Source organism: Cimex lectularius, unplaced genomic scaffold (assembly GCF_000648675.2).
Source record: "Cimex lectularius strain Harlan isolate CLEC.00 unplaced genomic scaffold, Clec_2.1 scaffold139, whole genome shotgun sequence".
NCBI classification, from domain to species: domain Eukaryota; kingdom Metazoa; phylum Arthropoda; class Insecta; order Hemiptera; family Cimicidae; genus Cimex; species Cimex lectularius.
Window position 1 is genome coordinate 186,726 of NW_019392832.1, and position 12,438 is coordinate 199,163.

At 35.9% G+C, this 12,438-nt stretch overlaps 2 protein-coding genes across 5 annotated transcripts in view; one reads left to right on the forward strand and one right to left on the reverse strand.

The window, feature by feature from the left end:
* LOC106672569 (rab3 GTPase-activating protein catalytic subunit) overlaps positions 1-12,438 on the forward strand; it is a 64,253-nt gene that overhangs the window by 10,543 nt on the left and 41,272 nt on the right. The window lies entirely within an intron of this gene.
* Positions 1-12,438, reverse strand: part of LOC106672570 (leucine-rich repeat and fibronectin type III domain-containing protein 1-like protein) — a 48,594-nt gene that overhangs the window by 3,529 nt on the left and 32,627 nt on the right. For all 4 annotated transcript variants that reach the window (XM_014404099.2, XM_014404097.2, XM_014404098.2 and 1 more), the window contains 5 exons: positions 1,662-2,138; positions 1,369-1,588; positions 793-1,299; positions 395-737; positions 137-329 (listed from right to left, as the gene is read on the reverse strand). In XM_014404099.2, the coding sequence (XP_014259585.1) occupies positions 137-329; positions 395-737; positions 793-1,299; positions 1,369-1,588; positions 1,662-2,132 (1,734 nt within the window). In that variant the 5' untranslated portion in view covers positions 2,133-2,138. The remainder of the gene's footprint in view (positions 1-136; positions 330-394; positions 738-792; positions 1,300-1,368; positions 1,589-1,661; positions 2,139-12,438) is intronic.

Genomic DNA, 12,438 nt, shown 5'->3' on the forward strand with positions numbered 1-12,438 from the left:
ACACGGCGCTCATCACTGTAAGGTAAAAGGTCCCAGTATCAAATAGTCAGCGGCCCTGCATTCACACTGTACACGTACTTACAAATGGGCTTTTTTTTTTCAAAAACACCGGCACAAAACAAAAAAAAATTAATACCTGAGAAGGGACATTTTTGATTTTGAACTCTCTTTCACTGGCTTCTAATGGAGGTCCTTGTTTAAAACTTTTATCACCAAATAATCTGTAAACTACTCTAAAACCAAGAATATTTGCTGTTTCTGAGTCCCATTGTATTATAACAGAATTATCTTGCCGATGTGCTGTGCGAACGATAACATCTTGAGGAACCCTGTAAATATAAATATATCAAATAATTAATTGATTATTATTTGGAACTATTGACTATAACCATACCTGGGATGGTGACCGAGAACAAGTGGAGGCCTGTTTTGCTGTGGCCAAGTAGTGCCCCTCGACAGCACAACACTACCTCTCCTTGAAGGTGTGGTTTGTGTGATTCTTGGCTTTGGTGTTGTTGATTTTTGTGTGGTTGTTGGTTTTGGTGTAGTAGTCGAGGTTGTAGTTACAACAGTAGTAGTAGGTATGGTTGTGGTTGTTGTTGTTGATGTGGTAGTTGTTGTAGTGGTTGCTGGTTCAACATAACCAACACCAACACCTATTTCTAAAGGTATGGCTTCTTCTTCACTATCATCAACAGCAGTGGCAATTCCTGGTTTACTCGTAGAGCATACTAGTTCTAAAAACAGATTGCTTTAGAACATTATAAAATATTTTGCTTTCTCAATTCATACCTTCAGGTTCAACATTGTAAAAATTCTTGTCGACTAAACCTGGAGGTGAACCACAAAATTGAGGGTTTCTTTCCCTTGAAGTGACTTGAAGATCACCCCTTCTTATCCACTGTGACACCCATCGTAGCCTGCAGTCACAATGCAGAAATCGTCCTCCCAGTGAAAGCCCTCTCAAGGTGTTATTAAGGTGTGCAATTGCTGGACCAGGCACTGTTGATAAAGGGTTGCCATCGAGTGCTAAGAGTGTCAATGAAGGATTTCCGACAAAAGCATCTAATGGCAGTTCTGTGAGTAAATTGAACCCAATGTCCAAAACTCTAAGTTCTGACAGAGGCCTAAGTGCTCCTGTAGGGAAGTCTGTTAGTAAATTATTCAGTAAGCTGAGTGAACTCAAAGTATCGCTTATTCCCACAAAAGCATTGTCACTAATAGTTTGGATTACATTCCTCTCAAGATTTAGGGCTGTGAGTGAATTAAGACCATCCATTATTGTTGCACCACTTGGACCTAAATAACAAAATTGTCAATTCTGTGTCATTTTTATTAATTAACTTTTAAAAATTAAAAAAATAAAACCTGGGAGCTCTCTTATGGCGTTCTGAGCTAAGTCGAGGAAAGCTAGTGTTCTCAAATTTCTGACAGCTTCAGGCATTTTCTTCTGTCTTGTCGCTTTTAAATTTAGATTTTTTAAGGATGCTTCCAGGCCATTAAATGCATTTCTTCCTACTGTTAAATTATTGTCATTTAATTTTAATGTCGCCAAATTTTCAAGGGTTGCAAAAGCATTATCTGGCACCTGGTAATAATTTATATGATTAAAATGTGTAACGGTTCAAAATTTATTATTTGCTAAATTATTTAATACTCACTTTTAGAATTTTGTTCTTTGAAAGATCTAAAGTAGTTAGATTTTTTAAGGGCCTAAGTGCATCAATTGGTATTTCTTCAATCTCATTATCTTGTAGATAAAGATTCTTCAAAGTCGCATGAAGGCCTTCGAATGCACCAATTGAGATAGTCTTGATCCTACAGCTTGATAACTGCAGATTGGTCAGTCTGAGATTTTTGAACCCCCCAGAGGCTAACGCTTTAATCGAGCTATTGTTTACATAAAGTAAATCAATAGGTTGTGCCCTGCTGAATTTATCTAAAGACCTCAGAAGTTGAGTGAAGTCTACCATGTCGCACTGTACTGACAGCTGCTGAAGCAAGTTGTAAGCACAGATACATGACGACTGAAGATCAGTGACTTGATGATCCCAAGGGCACTGCCCTGAAACTTCAACGCTTTGGGCTGCCAGACAGAACCCGACCACCATCAACAAAACGCCTCCCGTCATTTCAATCTAAAACATTGACACAACAATAAAATCCAATCTTAATGATTATTGGGAATTGTTTTAAAAATTGTGTTTATTTTAAATTTGTGGAATTTATTCTTATGGGTACGAGGCCACTGTTCATTGAAAGGAAATAAGAAAGCCAACGAACTGGCCGTCAGTTACAAAAAAATCAGAAATAGAAAAAGAGTTGAAAATATCCCATTACGATGCCATCAATGTTATTAAAAGAGTGGCAGAATAGATATAGGTAATCAAGCAATGGACAGTGGTATAAATACATCTTTCCGAAAGTCAGATACGTTCCTTGATTCACCTAAGAAACGTATGAAAGGCAAGTCATTGTTACGATAGTCAGACTACAGTCAAACCATTGCATCTGTAATGCATACTGATAGGAAAGAAAGACAATGATCTATGTAATATGCAACCAAATAGAAAATGCGGAACATATAGTATATCATAGCAGAAGATATGATGAAGAAAGAAAGATTATGTTCGGTGCGATAGACCAGTGCAAAATCGCAAAACCTTACAATAATAAATTCTTAATATGTACAAAAGATTTCGACGTTTATCGAGCTCTGGTCGATTTTGTCAATCGAACTCGTTGCAATTTATAACGAACAAATTAAAAAAACAAAACAAATGGCCGAAGACAAAAGGTCAATGCAAAAACAGACAAAAAATAAGTTTGTGGAGGAATTTTTTTAAATCTAGTTTTTTTCGTGTAGATCTTACAGTGGTTTTTTTTATTGATTTAATTTTTATTTGAAACTATGTATATAGTCGGGTAGTTTAAGCAAATCGGCAAAAAGTACAACTTTTTTTTTGACAGAGTAGTTTTCTCATCTTTATCTTTTTATTATCCCCCGAGACATATCTAGTCATTTAGCACGACACCAATCTCTCAATAGTTTTCCAACGCACGCAGGCGTGAAAATATATCAACTTTTTTAATCTAATTTTTTTATTGTCGGACCGTTGAGCTGGAGAGACAGGCATACAAAAACCACGGGTTCAGGGGCGCGATCACGTACTGATTGTTACGCAGGCGAGAAAAATAGTCACAATTGTTAGATCAAAACGTTTTACAGTCGTAAAACGAAATACCGTAACTCTATTCATGTTTTACTGAAAAAAAGAAATTACATCATTGATTAAAAATATGTCAGATTATATGTTTTACAAGCCGTAGTGGACTCATGTTAAACTCAAATTCTTGGCTCGTACCTATTGTTGACATGACCGTTTACCTTTTTTCCTCATAGACAAATTTTCGTCATAACTTTCAGAAAGTACCTTAGTCGGGTTATTTATACCAATGCTATGAACAGAGATATCTGTTAATACAAGTAACACTTTTATGACTAATGGATATTGATTAGACATATTAACAGTAAAGAGAGTCCAATATTATTGAGGCAGATTTTCCAATACACATATTTAAATAAAACCATAAACTGGATGTTTTGTCTAATTGATGTTTTATCTACCAAATATACAAAATGTACAGGATGAAAAACTACTCGTACGACAAAGTTAGTCAGGTGCTTCCATACCTCGAATGTATCAAAAAAAGTTCGTATGAACCACGGTCCGATTCTCAACCCTTTCCCAGATATTCGACTTTTTTCCAACTATCTACGGTTTTCGTCATAAAGCTACTCGTAGCTCATGAACTATTCATTTTTAGTGAAATCCAAATAAGCTTGGAAAAGAGCGTTCAAAGGCACCATTCTAGCACTTTCAATTTAATTTTTGGTAAACACTAAATCTTTCGCTCAACGCTCATGGTAGAGCTTGGCAAATTTCATAACAACTTCTTCGATTAATAATCTTTCTAGCGGTAAACCTTTTCTTTAATTACATCGTAACAAATGCAGAAATTTTATCCAAGGTATGAAAAAGGGGGAGTGGGGTTAATCTACATAGTAATTCAACTTTTTCTCCTGAACAAATTGTATTTTCCAAAAGTACTTAAAAAAAAAAAATAAAATAAAAAATAAAAGAGAGAAAAATGTAATAAAATAGTATAAAAGTGACAATAAGCTTAGCGAACAACAAAGTTAACGAATTAGACAAAGTATCTGCATATAACACAGACAAAAAAAAAAAGAAAAAAACGAACAATTCAGATGTGGTGAAACACAACTTTAACTTAATAAAAAGCACAAAAAGAAAGACAAATGAAACAAAACACTTAACAAGAGACAGTAAACATAACAGACAACCAAAGCAGAAAAATTGGACAAAATATCTACACTAAACACAGAACGATATCTGAATAACTAAACACAGACAAAATAAGAACAACAGAAGTTGTAAAACCTAACTTTAACTTAATAAAAAATAACAAAGTAAAAAAATAGAAAAATTAATGATAAGATTTATGAAAAAAATCGCAGATAGTTGAGAAAAAAAGTTGAATACCTGCGAAAGAGTAGAAAATCGGACCATGGTAGAAACCAACTTTTTTGTTGTATTTGAGGTGTAGAACCACCTGACGAACCTTGTCGTACGAGTAGTGAATCACCCTGTATATTGAAATTGAATATTTTGAAATTTATAATTAATTTGTTTGGCTTTTGTAGTATTTTTTACCTGGTCCACTCGAAGTTGTTTCGGTAGTAAAATTATTGTTAGCATTAATTATTTTATAACTTATTAAATTGTTTCTTATCATTTATATGTATATGTAGACTCAATTCAGACAGACACAAAAGTCGGATTTTAGTTAATTTTTAAGCACCTCAACCATCTCTAATTACACGTTGGCGAAAATTATTTTATAGGGAATTAAAGCTTTCATTCCCTTTCGAAAATCAATTATAAATGCAAAGTTACATGTAAAGTTAACCCTCGTCAATATGTTGTCTTAATTGAAATTGATAGTACACTTTCCAAAATGATTCCCGCGACGATGTTGCCAGAGTAATTTGTATTGTAAACAACAATATCAACGATAATATTATGCGGAGGGCGTGTGAGAATAAAAATCTTGTAATAGAGCGACAGCAAGGGAATAGTTTTGAGAATAAAAATCCCTTTTACTTTCGTCCAGGTTTTAATATCCGTCTTTGTGGACATATATTTAATATATAGTATGTTATGGGTAAGCATAAGTTGATTATACAGGGTGATTCTCTACTCGTACGACAAAGTTCGTCAAGTGCTTCCATACCTTAAAAGAAAAAGAAAAATTCATACTAAAGCAGAAAAATTACGTTTTTTTAAATTAGGTTAAAGTTTGGTTTTACAACTTCTGTACGTTATTCTTTTTTTGTTTGTGTTTTATGTAGATATTTTGTCCAATTTTTCTGCTTGGTTGTTCGCTATGTTTGTTGTCTCTTTTTCATTGTATTATATTTTATATTATGTATATTGTATATTTTTTACCTTGAATTTTTCTTTTTATTTCGAGGTATAGAAGCACCTGACGGACTTTTCGAAGAGTAGTGAATCTTCCTGCATAATAAACTAATGCTTCCATAAATTAAGTATTAGAGAAGTAAACAATTCTAGTATTTTCTAAATCTACCCTTCATCCATTGTTATTGTATATCTCATGTTTTTCTCCATCTTACGTTTGCTTAAATATTTTTCTTTCTGATAACATCGTTCGTGCACGATCTTCATTCTTTCTAAAAACACTACTGCTAACTTTATACGTATTTATTTGTAAGACTGACTTATGGAATTTAATTAGTATTAGGTTAGATTATAGTTTTCATGTGCTTGGGGCTCAAATGGCCTAGAAGTCGACAGTCCCCGGCGTAGTCACCCGTTGGTTGGGAAACGACGATCCCCTGGGTATCTGGCTTAAAGGTGATACTAGCGACCAGTCGCATAACGAAGTATCAATAGACCCTAGGGTCAGCACGCCGAGGAGTGGCAACCCTTCGGTTGAAAGTTCAGTATTGACATAAATGTTGTACGTATGCATGTCGTAAACAATTTTATAGCTTACGTGCTTTTCCCTGAAATCTTTTACCGTATTCTTATTTCGATTCGTGTAATCATTCTTTTAGCTGTCCCATTTCATTCATTGACCTAATTTTTTATTTGATATTTATTTGTCCTAACCGTTAGGTTGTTTTAAGTCACGTGACATAAGTAGAGAACACAACGAATCGCTACTCCATTTACGATCTGAGACCTATATATGTAGTTTCGTCAATCGTGATTTTTCCTCTTGTTTCACGGTCAAGTGATTTAATGGATTTTATCGTCTTAAAAAGTAGTTTATTTTGGCCGTGAACGATGCTATCGTGTGTGCCCCATTTTTTGTTCCGTGTTTTGGTGACATACCGAAACGCGAGGGAATGAAATTTGTCCGGTATGTCTTCCTAACGGTCCTACCAACAACCTGACGTCTCTTCGGTTGAACGACCTCGGACTCGCAGGTGCCTCTTATCCTTCTTTACTCCCGACTAGGAAATCGATCCTAATTTATTAATGCCCGGCCGAACTATTTTTTTTTTAATTTCTAGCATTTACAAACAATGATAATCGAAAACCGTTTGTATTTAATATTTTAATCGGTAAACTTTGTTTTTGACATTGTTCGCTTTGATCTGACCTGAAAAATTGGGTCCTTTTTTAATTGTATAATTTGCATATAAGCAAGTGTTCTGGTAATGGAATGAATCGTTATCAGCACTTTGTGCAATTTTCAAAAGGTTTAGACGCTTCTGACTAACAAACTGTGACGAATCAGTAAGTGAATCAGTCAAAAAGAAGTCTTGTAATAATCATAAATTGATTCTACTATTTTTATTCAATGTCAGGGATCACATTGTGCTGTCATTTTATAGTCAGTTGTTTCGGTGCAATACATAAAATATAAAATTTAAAAATAGCAACAAAAAATATTAGAAGTAGTTGAAATAGCACGTTTTGTGGGTTTCTTTTTTTATATGTTATTTTAAACAACTAATTTTTGGTTTAATAGTTACCTATCTTCTTGGTTAGCATTATTGCACGCTTATTATTGCAGACCAAGATGGCCTACTGATTGACCCATCAATCCATCCACCGCAGGAGGAAATTTAATTTTTGACTATTCCATTCAAGGCACTAGTTTTATTAAAACCGACAGTGCTTGTGATGAAAGGATATATTTTTTTAAACAAGTGGCTACCCATGTCTTCAGGCCATTGCGTGCTTTGAGTTGCCCCGAATAATCGTCAAAGGATAATCTTGGTCCCCAATGAGTTCTGGTCGAACTGAAGAAGGCCGTCGTCCCGTAGTGAAAAAGGGAATTTGTAAAATAATCAGTCCGAGACAGGCCTTTTGTGGCGATCCGTTGAAATAAGGTTATTCCACGAGTCGTTTCAGCTAGTGACGATAACAAAGGAAAAATAGTCACCAATTTTAAATTATGCCTTGTTTTATTCAATATGTTCTTGAACTAGAAGTAGAGCTGTATGCAATTTCATTCATTAGACCTTCGTTCTACGTGTATGTTTAAAAAACTATATAATCTGGAAAAATATAGTGTAATAAAAAGTCTAATTTGGTTTGAATGAAAATGTTTCCAACTAGAAGATCCTAGATATATGAACATTATTTCTTAAAATAATAGATTTTGAAAATGTACTTCATTCCCTCCTAGGTTTAACAAATGTGTAACAGCAATGGGTACAAGACTCCACTTTTCACCCAGTATTATTTTTCAGTAATTTCATTGTCATTTGAATTGACTCGTATTTATTTTTTAAATCAGTATTCTAGACTATTATTACCAGTCTTCTGCTATCTTATACCATGGCCTCAAGAAAAACAATATTAAAGAACAAATTTGTGAACGGTTTAATGGTGTATTCTTCTTCAGTTCTTTCATGCCCAAAGGGTCTTGATTGAGGAACGGTGGGAACGTAGAAACCACGAGCCCGTTGCAGGCGGTGAATTAATTAAAAAAAAAGGTTCGCACAGTCATTTTGTGATGTAACATAAAAATTTCATTACCCGGTGTTCTTCGTTGAAAAGAGTTTCTGACGACGTACGTCTTTCAGTTCTTTCAGGTCGAGAAGGCAAATTGCGTTTTGTCATTCGCTCATTCAACTATTTATAACTTACGGTATGAATCTCAGAGTTTACGAAACTCAATGAAGCGCGGCAATCACGTGGGAAGAGATACTTTTGTACTCGTGCACTGTCGTCATTCTGTGGGAGCAATTGAGTAATTTTTCGAAATTTTGCCGGTGCCTCTTTTGCCTTACTATCAAGCCAATTTCCGCATCATTATTGGGTGCATTTGTGGAGTTATTCTATTCCTCTTTTCCTATACCAACCTATTCTCCTAAAGGGGTAGTAAACAATGAAGTTAACCCTACTTTGCAAACGATTATGTACCTAGGAGGGATAGGGATAAAAAAGCCGGCCACAAGGCCTACTGCATCTCAACCTTAATTGATCTGTGGTGCTCCCCTGTTTTTTATAACTCACTGGCCAGCTAGAGTTATTAACCAGCCTCCACAGCTTTGCCAGCGGCTCCTTAGTGTAGGATCTTTTTTGCGGATTTTACTCTCCTAGTACTACTCTAGGATTTTACTCTACCTGCACCTACATAGACCTCCATAGAAACATAAAACGTGTTCTGCGGTCTCCTCCTCTTCCTGGCAGTATCTGAAGTGTTTCTTCTGGCTGTACTCCTATCCGGTGCATGTGCTTTCTTAAGTGGCAGTGCTCTGTCAGGCGTCCAACCAGAATCTTGGCTCGGTTGCGGTTGTCTTCCAGTATTTCTTTTGTCAGTTTTGCGGATGGTCCTTCTATAAATCTCTTCGCGTGCCTCATACTATGGTATTGTTCCACCAGGTTTTTAACTCATAAAGGATCCAATTTAAGATGTATCCTTTTTTGTGGCAGGCTGCAAGGCCGTAGCAAGGTTCTGGGCCAAGAGAGTCCATTTTGGCTCCCTTTTTGGCTACATGTCAACCTTTTCGTTGCCTTTAAGCCCCGAGTGTCCAGGGACCCATGTCAGGATCAGGTCGTTAGTGTCGCTGACTTCCTTCAGGGCCTCCATGCAGTTCCAAACACTGCCTTCGCCTCGCCCTGAGTGTTGCCAGGCTGTCAGAGAAAATGGCTATCTTCTGGGAATGTATTCCTAGTTTTTTTATTTCCTTGGCGCATTGTTCAAATGTACCTAGGATATACCCGACAAGAAGCCGACATTGGCCATACCTCCTGGTTGTCCATATTCGAAATTGTATACACCAACTGCGAAGTTTTTTTGGAAAGCGATCAAACCTAACCCTCTCTATGAAAACACTTTTATATTTGATACTTGATCGATCCTTCTGAATGTACCCTTGCGGAATATGAAGTTTCACAGCCGACTCTCATTTTACAAGTCATCCACAGCTACAAAATCGGGTATGAGATTAACGAAGGATGTCCCTTGATTTGTCTGTAATTTTACACCCCATAGAAATCTGGACATTTCACACGTTTCATCTACGCTACAGTCTGCACACGTCAATCATTGCTCATCCTAACCATCTTCTCGTCGAACTAGGGAACAACTCGCCACCGTCGCCTCAAGAAAGCCGAAACGCGCGCAAGGATAAGACAACCAATGGTGACTCAAGGGTACAAGTCATCTTAGGACAACTAATAGGACAGCGTATTGAGAATAACTTACTAGACATGTGCCAATAGTTAAGCCCGATTATCCGTTATAAGCCCTTCGTACCAATAAATTTATGGAATAATAAGAACTCTCTGTATTCTAATTTCCTCTTGGTATAATTTTTTTTTTTAAATCAACGTACATTTATTGTTTCAAAAACAATAAGCTGAATAGGTATATATAATACTAACCACTGAAGTGGATGAGAAGCCGCAACCCTCTTAAAAACCAAAACAACATCAATCAAAATGATCGCGAAACCGCCAAAGTACATGACCTATTTAGTGTTCATTACTATTAAATTAAAATTTTCTCTATATGTTAAAATCATTTTACATTTTTGGATGAACTCTTGGCCTTGAAATTTTAACATGAGACTGTTTTGTATGTCAGATTAGTTCTAGGTTCTGTGGGGTGATGAATTTTAGTTTGATCATCTATGATCATCTTGGTCTGCCTTTGTTGGTTATGCCTGTCTTTTGCTTTTTCTAATTTCTAATTCTTCTATTTCATTTGTCCAATCTTGTCCACTCAGGCTCGTGGGGAGAAGTTTAAATCCACCTGAAAGGCCTAAACAGCGAATGTTGACTGTGCAAAATGATGGGGATCGGAATTCGATTAATTTAGTACAATCAGATTGTTTCGGTTTAAAGTGTTGTAATTGGTAAACGTCTATTTTCTGTTTTGCATTTCCTACTTAATCTGCGTTCATATTAAGATAGACAAAGGTTCAGCATTTTTATTTTCTAATGCCTTTCTGGTTGATCGGTTAGTAATTTTTGTTGCAATACCTTACGGATTAGAATAGCAAGTCGGTGTAGTAACACTACGATTAGAGCCGAATATTTTGTGCTACTTTCCTTTTAACGGAGCTTGAACGGGTAAAATATCTTTAGGTTGACCTCATCTCCTCTTGGGGGATCGTGAGGCGCAGCTATTAATGCGAAGGATCTTAAGCAGCCGGGGGAAAAGCGTTCACACCTGCCAGAAAATTTCCACCCACCAGTCCGACCTAATCGAGATGAACAACGGAATTATAATCCCGACCAACTGTTTTCTTATGTGGGAAATTCACGGAGAATGACCTTTTTTTCCCATAGCCTTGACAGAAAGCAAACAAAAGGTTTTAACGTCCTGAAGATTATCCTTGCGACGGCTGCTCACTGATTTGAAACCATTCAATTTCCGTTCTGTCCATTGACTCTTTCACATTCTTATCCGCTTTCCTGTCTCGACCTTTTATTACACGACGATAATTTTTAATTATTTTATTAATTTCCAAGGCATCTTTCTAGTTAGTTAAAGAAAACCTGTAGCTTTGCTATAGCGTCACGCTTTTTCTTTTCTTAATTTTCTTGTTTAAGATTCCTCGCACTTGAAGAAATATATGAATCCAATTTAAACAAAAAGAGAAAAAAGCGGTTTCGTAATAAATATTCAATGTTATGAAAGTTTTTAAAAATGGGAAAGTTTTCGAATCATAAACATAAAGAGTAGAGAAATCCACGTTGGTTTCACATTTGTGTAACATTGATTCATGCACATGTTGGCATTGTTCGAATTGTAAAAAGCGTTTCTGGTAACATTACTATTCAATTGAAAGATCGGAATGCCTATTCCTAAACTAGCGTGACTGGATAGATAAAGAGCCTGGAACTGGTTTGTACGTGCTGTCAAATTACACGTACGACAAATAACAATTTTTTTGTCAAACATTTTCAACATACTTTTAGCCTCATAGTTTCGGACCTGTCGATTCTTTACGAGCCTGTTCCGGTTTATAACCCAGCGATTCATACTCTCAGATAAATCGGATCTTGTATCAGGGCCGACTCGTGCACACCCCCAGGGCTGGCACTCATCTACTCTGCAGTCAGATCATGTTTGGTGCTGTGCCCACCGACCTAACTCAAACTTCAACTTCAAAATTTAAAAACGAGACAATTGAATTCTTTGAAAAAGGAAAATATCGACATGATTTGTGATCTCCAATGTTTAACTTTTTGGTTCTTTAACGTAAATTGAAACAGATCATTTGGATCACATCATCGTTCACTATAATTAACATACTTCTCAATCTTCTTAAACCAGATTTTCAGAGAAATTCGGTAAAATAGATTGCACGTCGATAAACAAACCAAAAATACCATGACGAAATTTTGTCGAACTTTAATAAGACCAAGCTCCTTGGAAATTTGTGTCAATAGTTTACTACCTTGAATGAGTTTTATATAATAGACCTGCTAATTATAAAATAAAGCCAGTGTTTTTGTTTTTTATCTGCAAATTATTGTTGATGCTAAGGGTACCATCACGAACTCTCTTATCTTTTTTTATCTCTCTTTTTCTCTTTCTCTTTCTCTTCGTCCCTTTCCCTGTCTTTCTCTCAAAAAATAAATGACTAACATTTTAGTTTAGCGTATATAGTTTGAATAATTGGGGTTTTTCTTTGAGGTTAACGGTTTCTCGACATGAAAGTATTTTCGATAATCCCCAATTATTCCTATAATGCTATTGATGTCTGACCCCGTTACACGCTTGGGCGAAATTGTCATTTCATACTTTTACAACGTCAAACAATCCCTTTCATGACGCTTCATTCTCCTCTATGCTCTACATGAGGCTGGACAGTTGGAATGAACGATGGATGACATGTTATGTTCTACATAACGA